Source organism: Rhodamnia argentea, chromosome 9, assembly GCF_020921035.1.
Source record: "Rhodamnia argentea isolate NSW1041297 chromosome 9, ASM2092103v1, whole genome shotgun sequence".
NCBI lineage: Eukaryota > Viridiplantae > Streptophyta > Magnoliopsida > Myrtales > Myrtaceae > Rhodamnia > Rhodamnia argentea.
This window is the reverse complement of record NC_063158.1, coordinates 956,673-969,019: the sequence shown is the minus strand read 5'-3', so window position 1 is coordinate 969,019 and position 12,347 is coordinate 956,673. Positions and strand designations below refer to the sequence as shown.

Genomic DNA, 12,347 nt, shown 5'->3' with positions numbered 1-12,347 from the left:
AGAAAATGTTAAATATCCCTAATCTTAATGGTGCATATAACATTTTGCTTACGGCCAATTTTTCCCCCACAACTTATTCATATCAAGTCTATTGATCGTCAGTTCAATTGCCCGCCATTTTGCAATTTGTTTATCAAGAATCATGGATAATTCTAAATATGTGGTAAATTAAGTGATCTTACAAGACGTTGCAACCTTACCCCCAACTTACCGCATGGGATATACCTATACACACTCACACGCACGAAGCAGTTTCGTCTGACTATGCATAATATGAACATTTCTTTTTTAAGATCGCCTAGGACTCACTTTGACGGTCAACGGGTTGACCATCTCACAGGACAGCCTGAGCACTTCAGATAGATTCACTGGGCTGTGATCCACCTGGGCCCACTCGAACTCCTGGAGCAGCCGTCCCACCAAATAAGTCACCGTGGTCAAGCCCAAGTCCTTCCCGGGGCAGACCCTCCTGCCCGACCCGAACGGGGCGAGCCGTGCGTCCGATCCAAAGACTGAGAACTCGGCACCGGCGTCATCCCGACCCATGAACCTCTCCGGGGTGAACTCAAGCGGGTCGGCCCATACTTCTGGGTCCCGCGTGATGGCCCACATGTTGACCATTGCCGTGGTGCCCGCAGGCACCTGGTAACCACCCAAGGTTGTGTCTACAATTGCCAGCCGCGCCCACGACAAGAGCGGGCCTGGTGGGTGCAATCGGAGGGTCTCCTTCACGACGGCGGAGAGGTACGGTGTCGACTGGAGGTCCAATTCCATCAATGGTTGCGATCTACCCACCACGCGGTCGAGCTCCTCGTGGACCCTTGACTGGATGTGAGGATGGAGCACCATCCTCGCTAAGATCCACTCGATCAGCACCGCCACCGTGTCCGTTCCTCTGAAAATCATTTCCTGCAATTAAGAGATGCATTAAGAAATATTATTCTTGGCCGAGACAAATTAAGAAACTAATTAATGGACATATAACTTGTGCGAACTATATGCAACAAAAATCGCTTAATGACATGATATCATGTTACATGTATGCCTAGTACCTTTTGAGGTAGTTTTTTCACAGGTTAACTTAACAAATCCAAAGGAAATATAAGACGTTAGCTCGCTCACCCAAAGAACAGCGATCATGTCGGGGTCCGATAGCTTATCATGCCCCTGAAGGGCGAGCAAAACGTCGACAAAATCGGAGCTTCTCGGACCGGTCCGACACTTGTGTTCCTGGATGATCCGGCCCACGAACCTGTTCACCCGGGGCACCAACTCAGAGCACCTGAACCGCACCCTCTGGAGGTCCAGACCCGCGAGCCAAGGGAGGTGGTCGGACCAGTTCAACTTCCCCAACAGGTCGTAACCTTCCTCCACCAGACCTCTCAGCTCTCGCGTCTCCTCATTCTCATGCAAAAGCTCGTACTCGCGCCCGAACACCGAGCCCATCATGTTGTTCAGCGATGCCTGGCTCGCGATCTCCCGAACCTGGAAGCTCACTCTGCCGTGGCTGACGATGGCCGAGACCATCTGCTCCGCAATCGCTCGCCGCCGCTCCGCGCCCGCGCCGAGCTCCCTCGGGGAGAAGAGGTGCCTGGCCGCAACCCGGCGGAGCACCCGCCAGTACCGGCCGTAGGGGGCGAACCCGATGGCCCGGTCGAACAAGAGCCCGTAGGCGGACTCCTTCATGGGGCGGTCCGCGAAGGCGGAGCTGTTGAGGATCTCCCGGGCAACGCCGGGGTCGGAGGCGACGACGGCCCGCGTCTCGCCGAGGCTGAAGGCCATCAGCCTCCTGGCCCGGTGGCGGGAGGCGGCGGTGGCGAGCCTGCGGTGGGCGAGGCCGTGCATGAGCTGCATGCTGCCGAGCACGGGGAGGCCTCGCGGGCCAGGTATGGGGCTGCAGCTATCGTTACGGCTGTGGTGGGGGTGGCGGCCCCAGGCGGGACCGCCGGGATGAGCCCAGCGGGACAGGGCACGGAGGAGCCACGTGGTGGCGAAGAGGAGGAGGAGGAGGAGGAGGTTGGGAAGGGAGAGGTCATGGTATTTGGTGGGGAGAGCGAAAATCCAGAAGCTGTCTATGTGAGTTTCCATTGGGGTTTTTTCCTTTTTTGGGTTAAAACTAGGAAGGTCAAGGAGGGTTTATATAGAGAGAGAGGGGCTGAACCTTAGAAACACACTGAGCTGGTCAGTGACCGAGTCGACCGAGTGAGGGTACCGAGTAGTTCAGTTGTAACGGAAAATCTAATTTTAATTTTAATTTATTTATTTATTTATTGGGGTTTGTGTGGGGGAGTTACGAGATATCAGTGTCCGCCGCCGCCATCAACTACATATAACGGAACCCAAATCTCCTACTTCAACGCACACCGTGGCTAATCGTGGCCCCGCCCCCGTCCCCCCCGAGAATCTATCCCGTGCTTCGCACGTACACACCCACCCATGTCATGTAACGGTCGACTGGATCCGGCGGGATTTTCACTCGGGATTTGACATTGAGTTTCGTCGGGATCCGACGGCGCGGAATTACCTCGCGAGCCGCGACCCTCGGCCTTCGATGATCCGCGTAACGCGCGTAACCGTCGATCCGGAATGTGAAATAAAGATCTGCATCGTGGGCCCGCATCTTCGCATACGAGATCTGCGTGTACACGTGTGTGCGTGTTTGGAAGGAGATGGCAACGTAGATCTAACCCCTCATTTTAATGTTTCGGATACCGAAAAGGCCGCCTTGGATCTGTGGGTCTTCGGATGTTCCCAAGATCTTCAAGGTTGTCAAGCCTTGTCCTTGAAACAGGGGTGGTAGGTTCTCGAACGATCCAATGAAATCGATAAACGGCCAAATATCATTTTTTATCTTCACTTGAAGGATTCACCTCCAATTAGGGGATTTGACATTTACAAGGTAAACAACGGATGAAGATTTTATGGATATTGCATATTGCAGTTTTCTAAGTTGATACCTCGCGATCATGATTGTATTGTGCTGGCCAATTGCAAAAGGTTATACTGTTGCACAAGGAGGGGTGCTACATGAAACAAATGAAGATTGACTTCGGCTCGGATGGATCAGCTTCCATCAATGAATGTCTTCGCGCTTATAACAAGAGTATTCATATGCTCACAAGTGCTTTATTTGTTTGCTCTTATATATACATTTGTGTGTATTTTTCTACATTGTAATTTGTGGCAAATACTGTTTTAGCAATTAGAATCTTTAGGTCTAGTCCAAGTGGTCCGGGTACTGGAACCAAACCGCCTAGATGTCGATTCCAATTTTAAGAACCGAGAATTAGACCACACCTCAGAACCCGGAATTGGACCATCGGCTTAGGTGATTCTCAATTCGATTGATCCGACTTGTTCATCCTTACTTTGGATAAAAGGTTAAAAGGCTCCATATTTGGACTTATCGGGGCTGTGATTGTAGAGAGAGAGAGAGAGAGAGAGAGAGAGAGAGAGAGGTAGGTGGTATGGAGAGGTTGGAGGCGGCGGCGGCGCTACCGGCTATGGAGGCGGTAATGTAGGTAGTGGCTGGAGATGGGGGTGATGCTAGCGGTGCCCTATGCGAGCACAAGTAGTGGTGCCGGAGTTGGCGGTGGCAACAAGAAGAGGGCAAAGAAAAGGGTAATCCGTATGAATTTCCACGTCACCAAATTGACATTGAAGAAACCATTGCCCCCTATGACACATTTAGAAAAAAAAAAGATTTAGTCATTTAATTGACATTGAAGAAACCATCGCCCCCTATGAATTTCCACGTCACCAAATACAATCACTTTCTTGATGCTTTTTTGAAGTTAATCCGCAAAGATTGGCCCACAGTGGTCACACCCCAACTATTGTTTTTGGACATACATAGAACTTCGAAAACGACTTGGCACATAACTGTTTATGTACAAATGACTCGGTCAACATGTGCAGTACCCAATTATGTCCTCTTCCCTCTTGAGATTTAAAGCTCAAGATTGTAAATCTCATTTTTGTTCCCTTATTTTTAATTGATGTTGGAATCATAAAAACTTTCAATCATGTCCAAGATACCGAAATGCATCTTAAATGCTCTTGGAGACCTCACGACTGTACTAGGTCTAGTGGAACAATTTAATGGGCAACTTCATCGTTATATTCACAGTCGATATTGAATTCAATAGGCAACATGATCACTTTTTTGTTTGGCCTTTCTATCAGAAAGGAAGAGATTTCTCGTACCCAAAATAGTTTATTAGAATATAATCGAACATAGTATTGATGTGGTATACACTTGGCAAAATGAGAATCGTTTAAGTTTCATGCGATTTTGGTGTGGTATAAATAGATTGATTCTCCTAATCAAAGAAAGATAAATTAATAAATCAATGCGTTGGAGACGATTATATAAATCCATCTATTGATGAGTAAATGGCATGAATCACATTTTTATAAAAGCTATGAATATGGTTTTCTTCGTTTTTAAGAAATTAAAAAAAAAATCTGCAGTTGTTGCGATTTTTTTCTTCTTCCAAGTCCTTCTTAGCTTAGAAAGCACTCACGGAATCTCAAATCTCTTCTCTCGACGTTGAGAATTTTTTATGTGTCTCGATTGATCATAGATGTTCGGCTCACTTCTCCCCCACCTTTTAGCATTCTGGCCCCGAAAAAAGAAAGAAACCTGAAATCGAAAAGAAATAATTGAAATGGGGCCATCTTTGCCGAGAGAGGTTGCCTTCTCTTAGGCCAGCAGTCCTCTATCACGGGCTTCCCTTTGTTTGGGGGTTTAAATTCAAGCTGCAATTTCTCTGTGCTAGTATTTCGATGATTTCGCGTTTCTTGCATGTAATCATAATCACATAATGAGGGTCAACAAAAGAAAGAAAAATGTCAAAAGTAAACCTACTGTATTTCACAATTCACATATCTCTTTCAACTAGATTTTTCTTATTGGCAAGAGAGAGACATCTATGTCGTACATAAATGGATGATCCAAATTCGATGTCCCACTTGATATTTCAAATATCTGGCTACGCAAAAAGCTTGAGTTTTTTCAATTATCCATCAAAGAGTTGTAAAATTATTAGTAAGAGAGAGAGACATCTATGTCATACATAAGGGAACGATCCAAATTAGTTGTCCACTTGAAATTATTAATGTCTTTTTTGCGTAACTAATTTGAGTTTTTGTAGTTAATAATAATCTCATCACTTGATAAAATTTCCCTTCTCCTTCTTCTTAGAAATAGGGTGAGTAAGGAAGGAAACGTCGAGTGGCAAGTAGGACCGTCGCTGTCTGGAAAGTCGCACGTGCGACGCGAAAGCTATAGATGAGAATGCAATGCAATCGTGGCTGTCAAAAGGGCGGCTCAAAGATCCTGCGCGGATTCCTGTCTTTATACTAAGGGACCAAAGCGAGGTCTACGCGATGTGTGGGACCCCATCGAGTGTCGCAATGCCACGTGGACCAGCCGTGCGCTGTGCTCGAGAGTGACAATACTGAAGTGCCCTCGCTCCAGGGAGTGCCCTCGGGAACGTAGATGATGTCCACGTGTACGGCCAGGCCACGCTCGTGATTGGACCGGACGAAGTAGTTTTTTATAAACTATTATTAGGTCTTCTTGTCCAGAGAATATTCCACCGCGAGAGGAATTTTTTCGGACGGTCTTTTTATTTCAGGCAATATTTGGAGGGAAACCTGCTGATATTCACCAAATTATGAGAAAGTACGAGAAATGAAATTATTCGAGCGCTTCTCCCGTTGTTCTGTCTTATTGCAAAAAATTTTGAAGTGCAAAACATCGAAAAATAATATTCCATTGCGATAGGAATCGGTTTCGCATGACATCCATAAAGAAATTTTCCTATTTAAACGAAAGAAAAAAGCACGAACAATCTCAAACTATGTTCACTATGACACATTAATAAAAAATCACAAATTGTACCCATTGTGATACACCTACCTTAAATTTTTTCTACTTGTACTTGTGTTGTACATTTGGTTGAAATAATATTATAGCCAAAACGACGTCGTTTTTATTTCATTTAAGCCACGTGGGCGCTATGTCAATGATGTTTACCTTCCATCTTCTATGTAGACAAATTTTTTACGGTACTTATTTTGATAGATGGTAAATGTGTTACACAAGTACAAAATGAAAAGTTGGGGTGTCACGAAAAAAGAATTAAGAATAAATGCATCACAATGACTATAATTTTGGATTTTGGCGGTTTTTTCCTAGGGAGATTGTCATTGATCGACTTTTGTATTGTTTTGGTCGACAAAGATTGTCGACTTGAGTAAATTTTATTTTATTGGTATGACTTGCAGATGGCCTCGATCTAACTTTATTTAGTTCTGTGGGCTCTTCTTAAAGTTTGCACCAAGAAGCACATGATACGGTCTGGAAACCATGCACTGCTTTTATCTCCTTGGCGTCGAAGTTAAAAATTCGTCGCAGGGATGGACAGCCGCGCTAGAAAGTGCAACCTAAAATTTTAAAATTATTAAGTGGAGGAAGACCGCATGCATGTAAAGATATATTGTATCCATTTCAAGCAAAGTGAGATATTCCCACGTCTCTTCCTCTCACGTGCAAGCAAGATTAACGAGAGTGGACACACGCGCGAAAGAATGCCCATATTGGAAAGTCAAACCCAAAAGTCTAAAGGATTAGATAGAGAGAGACTACATGTATATAAAGAACATATTACATCCATTACCAAGCGAAGTGAGGTATTTCAGCAAATAGAAAATCCGGAAAAAGATAGTACTTATGCCCAAACGGTGCTGCACAAATTAGAAAAGAGGAGGGAGCATAGCTTCGAAGAGGAAAATAGACGATCCAGATTCGACGGTGAAACCTTATCACAATTGGCTGAAATTTTAGTAAGTGGTTCGAGAGATCAAGAACTACAGGTTGATCGACTTTGTTCGTTGAAATCCTTCTCCAAATCATCTCTTAACTTCTCCGGCAATGGTTAGAGTTTTTTTTCTTTCTTTTTTGTGTTAATCCACCTTTGTGGTGTTTAGAGATGAATTATTATGTATCCTGATATTCTTGGTGAGTAGCGAAAGTTTTTGAGAGATCCCACGAATCACTAAAACGTCATATCAATTCCTAGGCTAATTTTTGTACTTTTGCCTCCTTCACTGTCCCATTATTGATAGGGCAGTCATACTCCCTCACCTAAAACAGAACTTAATTTAGCGGCTATCTCCAAAAGGCATAAATGCAAATAAAAAACATCTCTAGGATAAGCTTTGCGACCGGGTTGTCTTTGTAATAGAAGAGACATTTAATGATAAGCCTATGCTTGTTTGAGCTTTTTCCTCTTTCCCTATCCCTATTTCCAAAGGTCTTGAGCTATCGGTCCGGAAGAACTTTGGAGTCACCTGTTAGTAAATTACTAAAAAAGTCTTAAACCTATTGCAATTGTGTCAATTTAGTGCTAAACCTTTTTTTTTTTACCGATTCAGTACTAAACCTTTTGCAATTGTGTCATTTCAGTCCATCCAAATGAATTTTGACCGATCGGTGCTAACTTGGACCCCCGCCGACTAGCGATCGAATATTTTAATATTTTTTAAATGTTTTATGATTTTTTTTATCATTTTTTCTTTTCTTTTTTCTTTTTTTTCCCCCCCTTTCCTCCCCTCCCCTCCCCACCTCCAGCCGGTTGCCATAGTCCGGCGACCGGCCGGAGGGGTGGCCGATCACCGGACTATGGCAACCGGCTAGAGGTGAGGTGGGTGGAGGGAGGGGGGAAAGGAAAAAAAAAAGAAAAGAAAAGGAAGAAGAACATAAAAATTATAAAAATATCAAAATATTGGGTTGCCGGTAGGTCGATGTCCACGTCGGCGGTCGGCCGGCCAAATTTGTCGGATGGATTGAAATGACATAATTGCAAAAGGTTTAAGATTGAAATCGGCCAAAAAAAAAAAAAGTTTAGGATTGAATTTACACAATTGCAATAGATTTATGACTTTTTTGGTAATTTTTCCAAATATGTTATGGTCATATGGGAGTTACGACAAGTCTCGTGTCGCTTTGACTAACTTTGCGAGTTTGACTTTGATTGATCTGGGGGCAAAGTAAATGCATGAACGTAAAGGCATCGGGATGGGCATACCGCGAGTTCATGGGTTCCTCCATACTTGCTCATTCAACATACTAAGAAACCTAGATGCATGAACTTGATCCCCTCCAATTATATTTTATTTCCCCCTCCTTTTCGAGGCACAGATGTTCAATGCATGTCAAAATTTAGTAGATTAGACGAGCATTGTTTTCATGGAAGAGGAATTAAATTTAATGCATACTCTCTCTTTAGTGTTAGTCATTGTACAAGCTTTTTGCCTATTAACAAGCCCGTGCATTCGGACTCTATTCCGTGGCGTAGCCTCTTGAAACCACAATGAAATAGTTTCTTGCGTGTCTCTCGGTGCATTGTGGATTGTGTGCCTTTAACTAGATCGATAAAGTCGTGACTTATAAGTTATATCAACCAGCTGGCCTGAAGATTACATTATATTCCACTTCTTGTTGTTCCAAAGTTGGTAAAGTGAACACATTAATGAAGTGAGCAAGATAAAACTTTTCAAGTAACGTGAAAAAAAAGGGAGTAAGCATTTCAGCCCAAAAGGAGATCACCAAGAGAGGGTAGGGTTCGATATCTTCACCCGAGGGAGATCACCATGAGGGAGCTCGAGTCTGAATCCGTCAACATATCCAGTTGGATCATCTTTCACTCAAAATCTTAAGCCAATGAGTTGAGCCAATATGGATATATTAACCGCCATACACCATATTAATTCTCCAATGTGGGATTTCTCTAACATAACTCGCATGTGCTTCTCAATATTTACATGATCTAATTTGATATTTCAAGGTTCAAACTAAAGCAAGTATGTATCCAAAAACGTTAGTTATTTACGTTACTTATGTAAACACTACAAAATAAAAAGAAAGAAACTGTTGCGTACTTGGGAAACCAGTGCGCGAGGACTAGTTATTCTCCATGAAAAGTAGATGCCGACCTGAAAAGAACTTGATTCTGAGTTGATTTGAATTTCTTGTTCAAAGATTATGAGGGAGAAGAGATATTTGAGCAGTCGAATCCATGGCATCATCGAACCAATCATTGTTGTCTTCACCAAGCTTTTAACCAATAATAAAGCACGTATGCTCGATTTGTTCCAAGTGGAGGTGCCACAAAAATCCAGTACGAGAACCACCAAAGGCATAGACCCTTAAACAAATACTATGATGGGTCCATGGTTTGAACAAATCTTTACGATATGGCATTTTGTTTAAGGGTATCTCAGGTGACATCACATGAACATAGGTTTGTCCCGTCTTTTGAGAACCAAAGAAGTTTGCATTTTACTGTAGAATTTCCCAGAATTTGAAGAGGAACTTAACTCAGGAAGTGAATCAATAAACAAAAGCATTGGATGGTTTTGTTCTCGTTCAACTTATCGGTCAACAATGCGGTCCATTATTCGTTCAAACTACAATTCATAAAGTGCACTGGCTGAACGTGGCTTTCAAAGGTCCAAATCGGTCGTGGCTCGTTCAAACGTTCTTCTTTTCAAGCCTTCTTCATCTTGTTGACATCGACATCATTATTAGGTTGGAAAAACCTTTCAGGTGAAAATAAGGTTAACTTTGACCAACATTTTTTCCTCAAATGGACAATCCTACCGCTTCGTTCTCAAAAGAAAGGAATTTTTCCTTTTTCGAAACACGCGAAAGTGTAATTTCTCATTGTTATCCATGAATCGCTTGCACCTTGTGATGAGTTATGATGATGACAAAACTTTTGATTAATTTGAGTCGGTAAGTGTTTGGAATGTGTTTTATATGGACCTAAACAGGTAAGCAAGCAAAAGGAGTGGAAGGCGAGGGTTTCAGCGACTTGGGAAGTATGGCAGAACTTAGCTCAGATCCACGTTTTATCAGTCTCTCTCATAGACACTTCAGGACCATTCGATTAAACGTCCGACATAGGAAACCCTTAAAAGAAAATCTAAAGTTGTTCCTATTGACTAGTATTAGGCCGACTCCTAGTATGAACCTAGCAATCATTTTTCTCAGATCTATACAAGCTATACTTGAATTTTTTAGTAACTTTTATCTACTGGATGATGCGATGAGAATCATGGAGTTTATGCTTAAACGAATGAAACTTTGCACATACTAATTAACCTGTATAGCACTTACGACATCTCTTTGTTAATATAATACTAAGTTCATCATTTCTCTATTTTTGGTATCTCATGCTCTCAAGAATCTTTTCTTGGTGATGTCCCAATTTGCTCCAATATTGGTCATGCGTCACCCTCTATAAAAGCCTATTCCCCCTTCGACCAATGACCAGATAAATGAAGTGCTTGGAATAAGTTCCCAGTCCAACTCCATTGTGTCAATATCTTCTCCTTGTAATTTTTGGGGATTTCAATGATTGCCCACCTCATGATTTCGAGTGTCTCATAGGACATATTTAATTGGGAAGGCAAATGATGCATAAAAAGATTTGAACTTGGGACCTCATGCTCTAATATCATGTCGGATTTGATGGGACTACTACCAACTGTTTCAAAAGTTTAAGTTGTTATATGAACGTGCGATTTGATATTTATATATTCTAATAGAAATTAAGGCAAAATCCACCAATGAAAAGCTTTGTTACTTTTTCTGTGTGTGTGAGAAGATTTGATGCCAGAAAAAGAGAAGCGGTCAGAGATTTAACAGTGGGAAAGTTGAAAGCTAAAGGAGTTGCTCCCTATTGCATGATATCAACCATTATTTTGTACCTTCCAAAATCAAATGTATGATGCCATGAGATAACTGTGAAGATTAATTAAAAAAAAGGAAAAGGCAAGTTGGTATCTTAAAACTTACTCTATCCCCGTTATTGACCAACTCGAGAAAATTTCCATGAGCTCCATCAAGATGATGGTAGTGGAGGGGATAATTGGATGAAATCAAAGGGGCGTGCGAGAAGCGGATTCGCAACAAATATGCAAATTCGATGCCCGTTTGAGTGGTGGTGTATCTACACACATTAAGCTTCATAGAAGTGGTTTCACTTGCTAGCATAGATCTCAAATTAAAGAATTTGGAAGATTAAGTATGGGATGTAGCAAAAATTCGATATCTATCATCCCGTAGAGATTGCTAAGAAAGATTTCTCAAGTTTGAGCCTTTCATTTCCTTTTTCTTCAAGAGAATTCTCAAGTTCAAATTTATTGTTTAATAGATGTCATAGCAATTTATAGTGAGCTTTAGAAAGTTATCTCACCCTGTTTTGATGAAGTACAACTTTAAAGCATATATTAACATCAAAGGGAAGCTGCAACACTGACAAAAAAAAGTCCTAAACCCCACCATATGGATATCAATTCTGTCATAAAACTTTCAATTTGGTCAATTTAATCATAAATATTTTAACAATCTACCAATATAGTTCTTCCGATCAATTTTGGCTGTAAATAGCTAACGTGGACGTCAGTCATCCTTTATAGCATGGTTGACTTTTGCAATTTTGTTAATTTTTTTTTTTTGAGTTTTTATTATTTTAATTAAAAAATTCTTTTATTTTTTCCATTATGGCTGCCCTTGCTAGGCCTTGAGCATTGAGCCCTCACTAGATTCCAACAAGGTGGCATGGCCAACCCTCACTAGATTGGCGAGAAGGACTACATTTGCTAATCGTTAAAAGGTTTAGGACTGAATTAATCATCGCACAATAAATTTATGACTTTTTGGACAATTTTTCCACAACCACGTAAATATTGATGTTATTGCAACAAGCAATAGCTCACCCGTCCATTAAAGATCACTCAACTAGAGATAGCTCCTTACGGCCCAGAGTAGGCCAAATCACAAAACTGTCCGACATGACTTAGCTACTCCTCCTTTGCGTCGATAACCTAGACAATTATTTTGGTCAGAATATAACCTAGACATCACCTGATTAAAAACTATGGTTCATATCATGGTTCATGTGTGTGTGGGAGAGGGGAGAGAGAGAGAGAGAGAGAGAGAGAGAGAGAGAGAGAGAGAGAGATTATATGATTTGCCTTGCAAAACTCGTTCATGCCTTGAAAGCTCGTGTGGAACTTGCGCAATGACACCATGGGTGGTTTCCAAAATTTCATATATAGCCAGGGATCGTGGAACAAAACCTAGGTAAGAGGACATGACATCTACATACGATGACATATATCACATTCGAATTTATACACGAGCAACCAAACAAAAACTTTAGTCCCGAATCGAACGACAAAAACATTGGGAAGTTGATTTTGTAAAGACGGACGTACGTCAAGGATCTGGAATAATTTTTTCGCCACACTTGCCCATTCATTAACGAAAA

General features: G+C 42.1%; 1 protein-coding gene across 1 annotated transcript; it reads right to left on the bottom strand.

Moving 5' to 3' along the window:
- Positions 1-225: 225 nt before the first annotated feature.
- Positions 226-12,031, bottom strand: LOC115740910 (cytochrome P450 78A9-like). Its single transcript, XM_030674561.2, has 3 exons — positions 12,000-12,031; positions 1,123-2,089; positions 226-909 (listed from the first exon to the last, which is right to left on the bottom strand). Exons 2-3 carry the CDS (start codon positions 2,086-2,088, stop codon positions 289-291), a joined length of 1,587 nt encoding a protein of 528 aa, XP_030530421.1. The 5' UTR covers position 2,089; positions 12,000-12,031; the 3' UTR covers positions 226-288.
- Positions 12,032-12,347: the final 316 nt, after the last annotated feature.

What these genes read in the sequence shown, in the direction of transcription:
- LOC115740910 (XM_030674561.2), bottom strand. Translation starts at nt 2,088, where the DNA reads ATGGAAACTCACATAGACAGCTTCTGGATTTTCGCTCTCCCCACCAAA. An exon ending in ACATGATCGCTGTTCTTTGG is followed by an intron (nt 910 to 1,122) that starts GTGAGCGAGCTA and finishes TCTTAATTGCAG; the next exon opens with GAAATGATTTTCAGAGGAAC.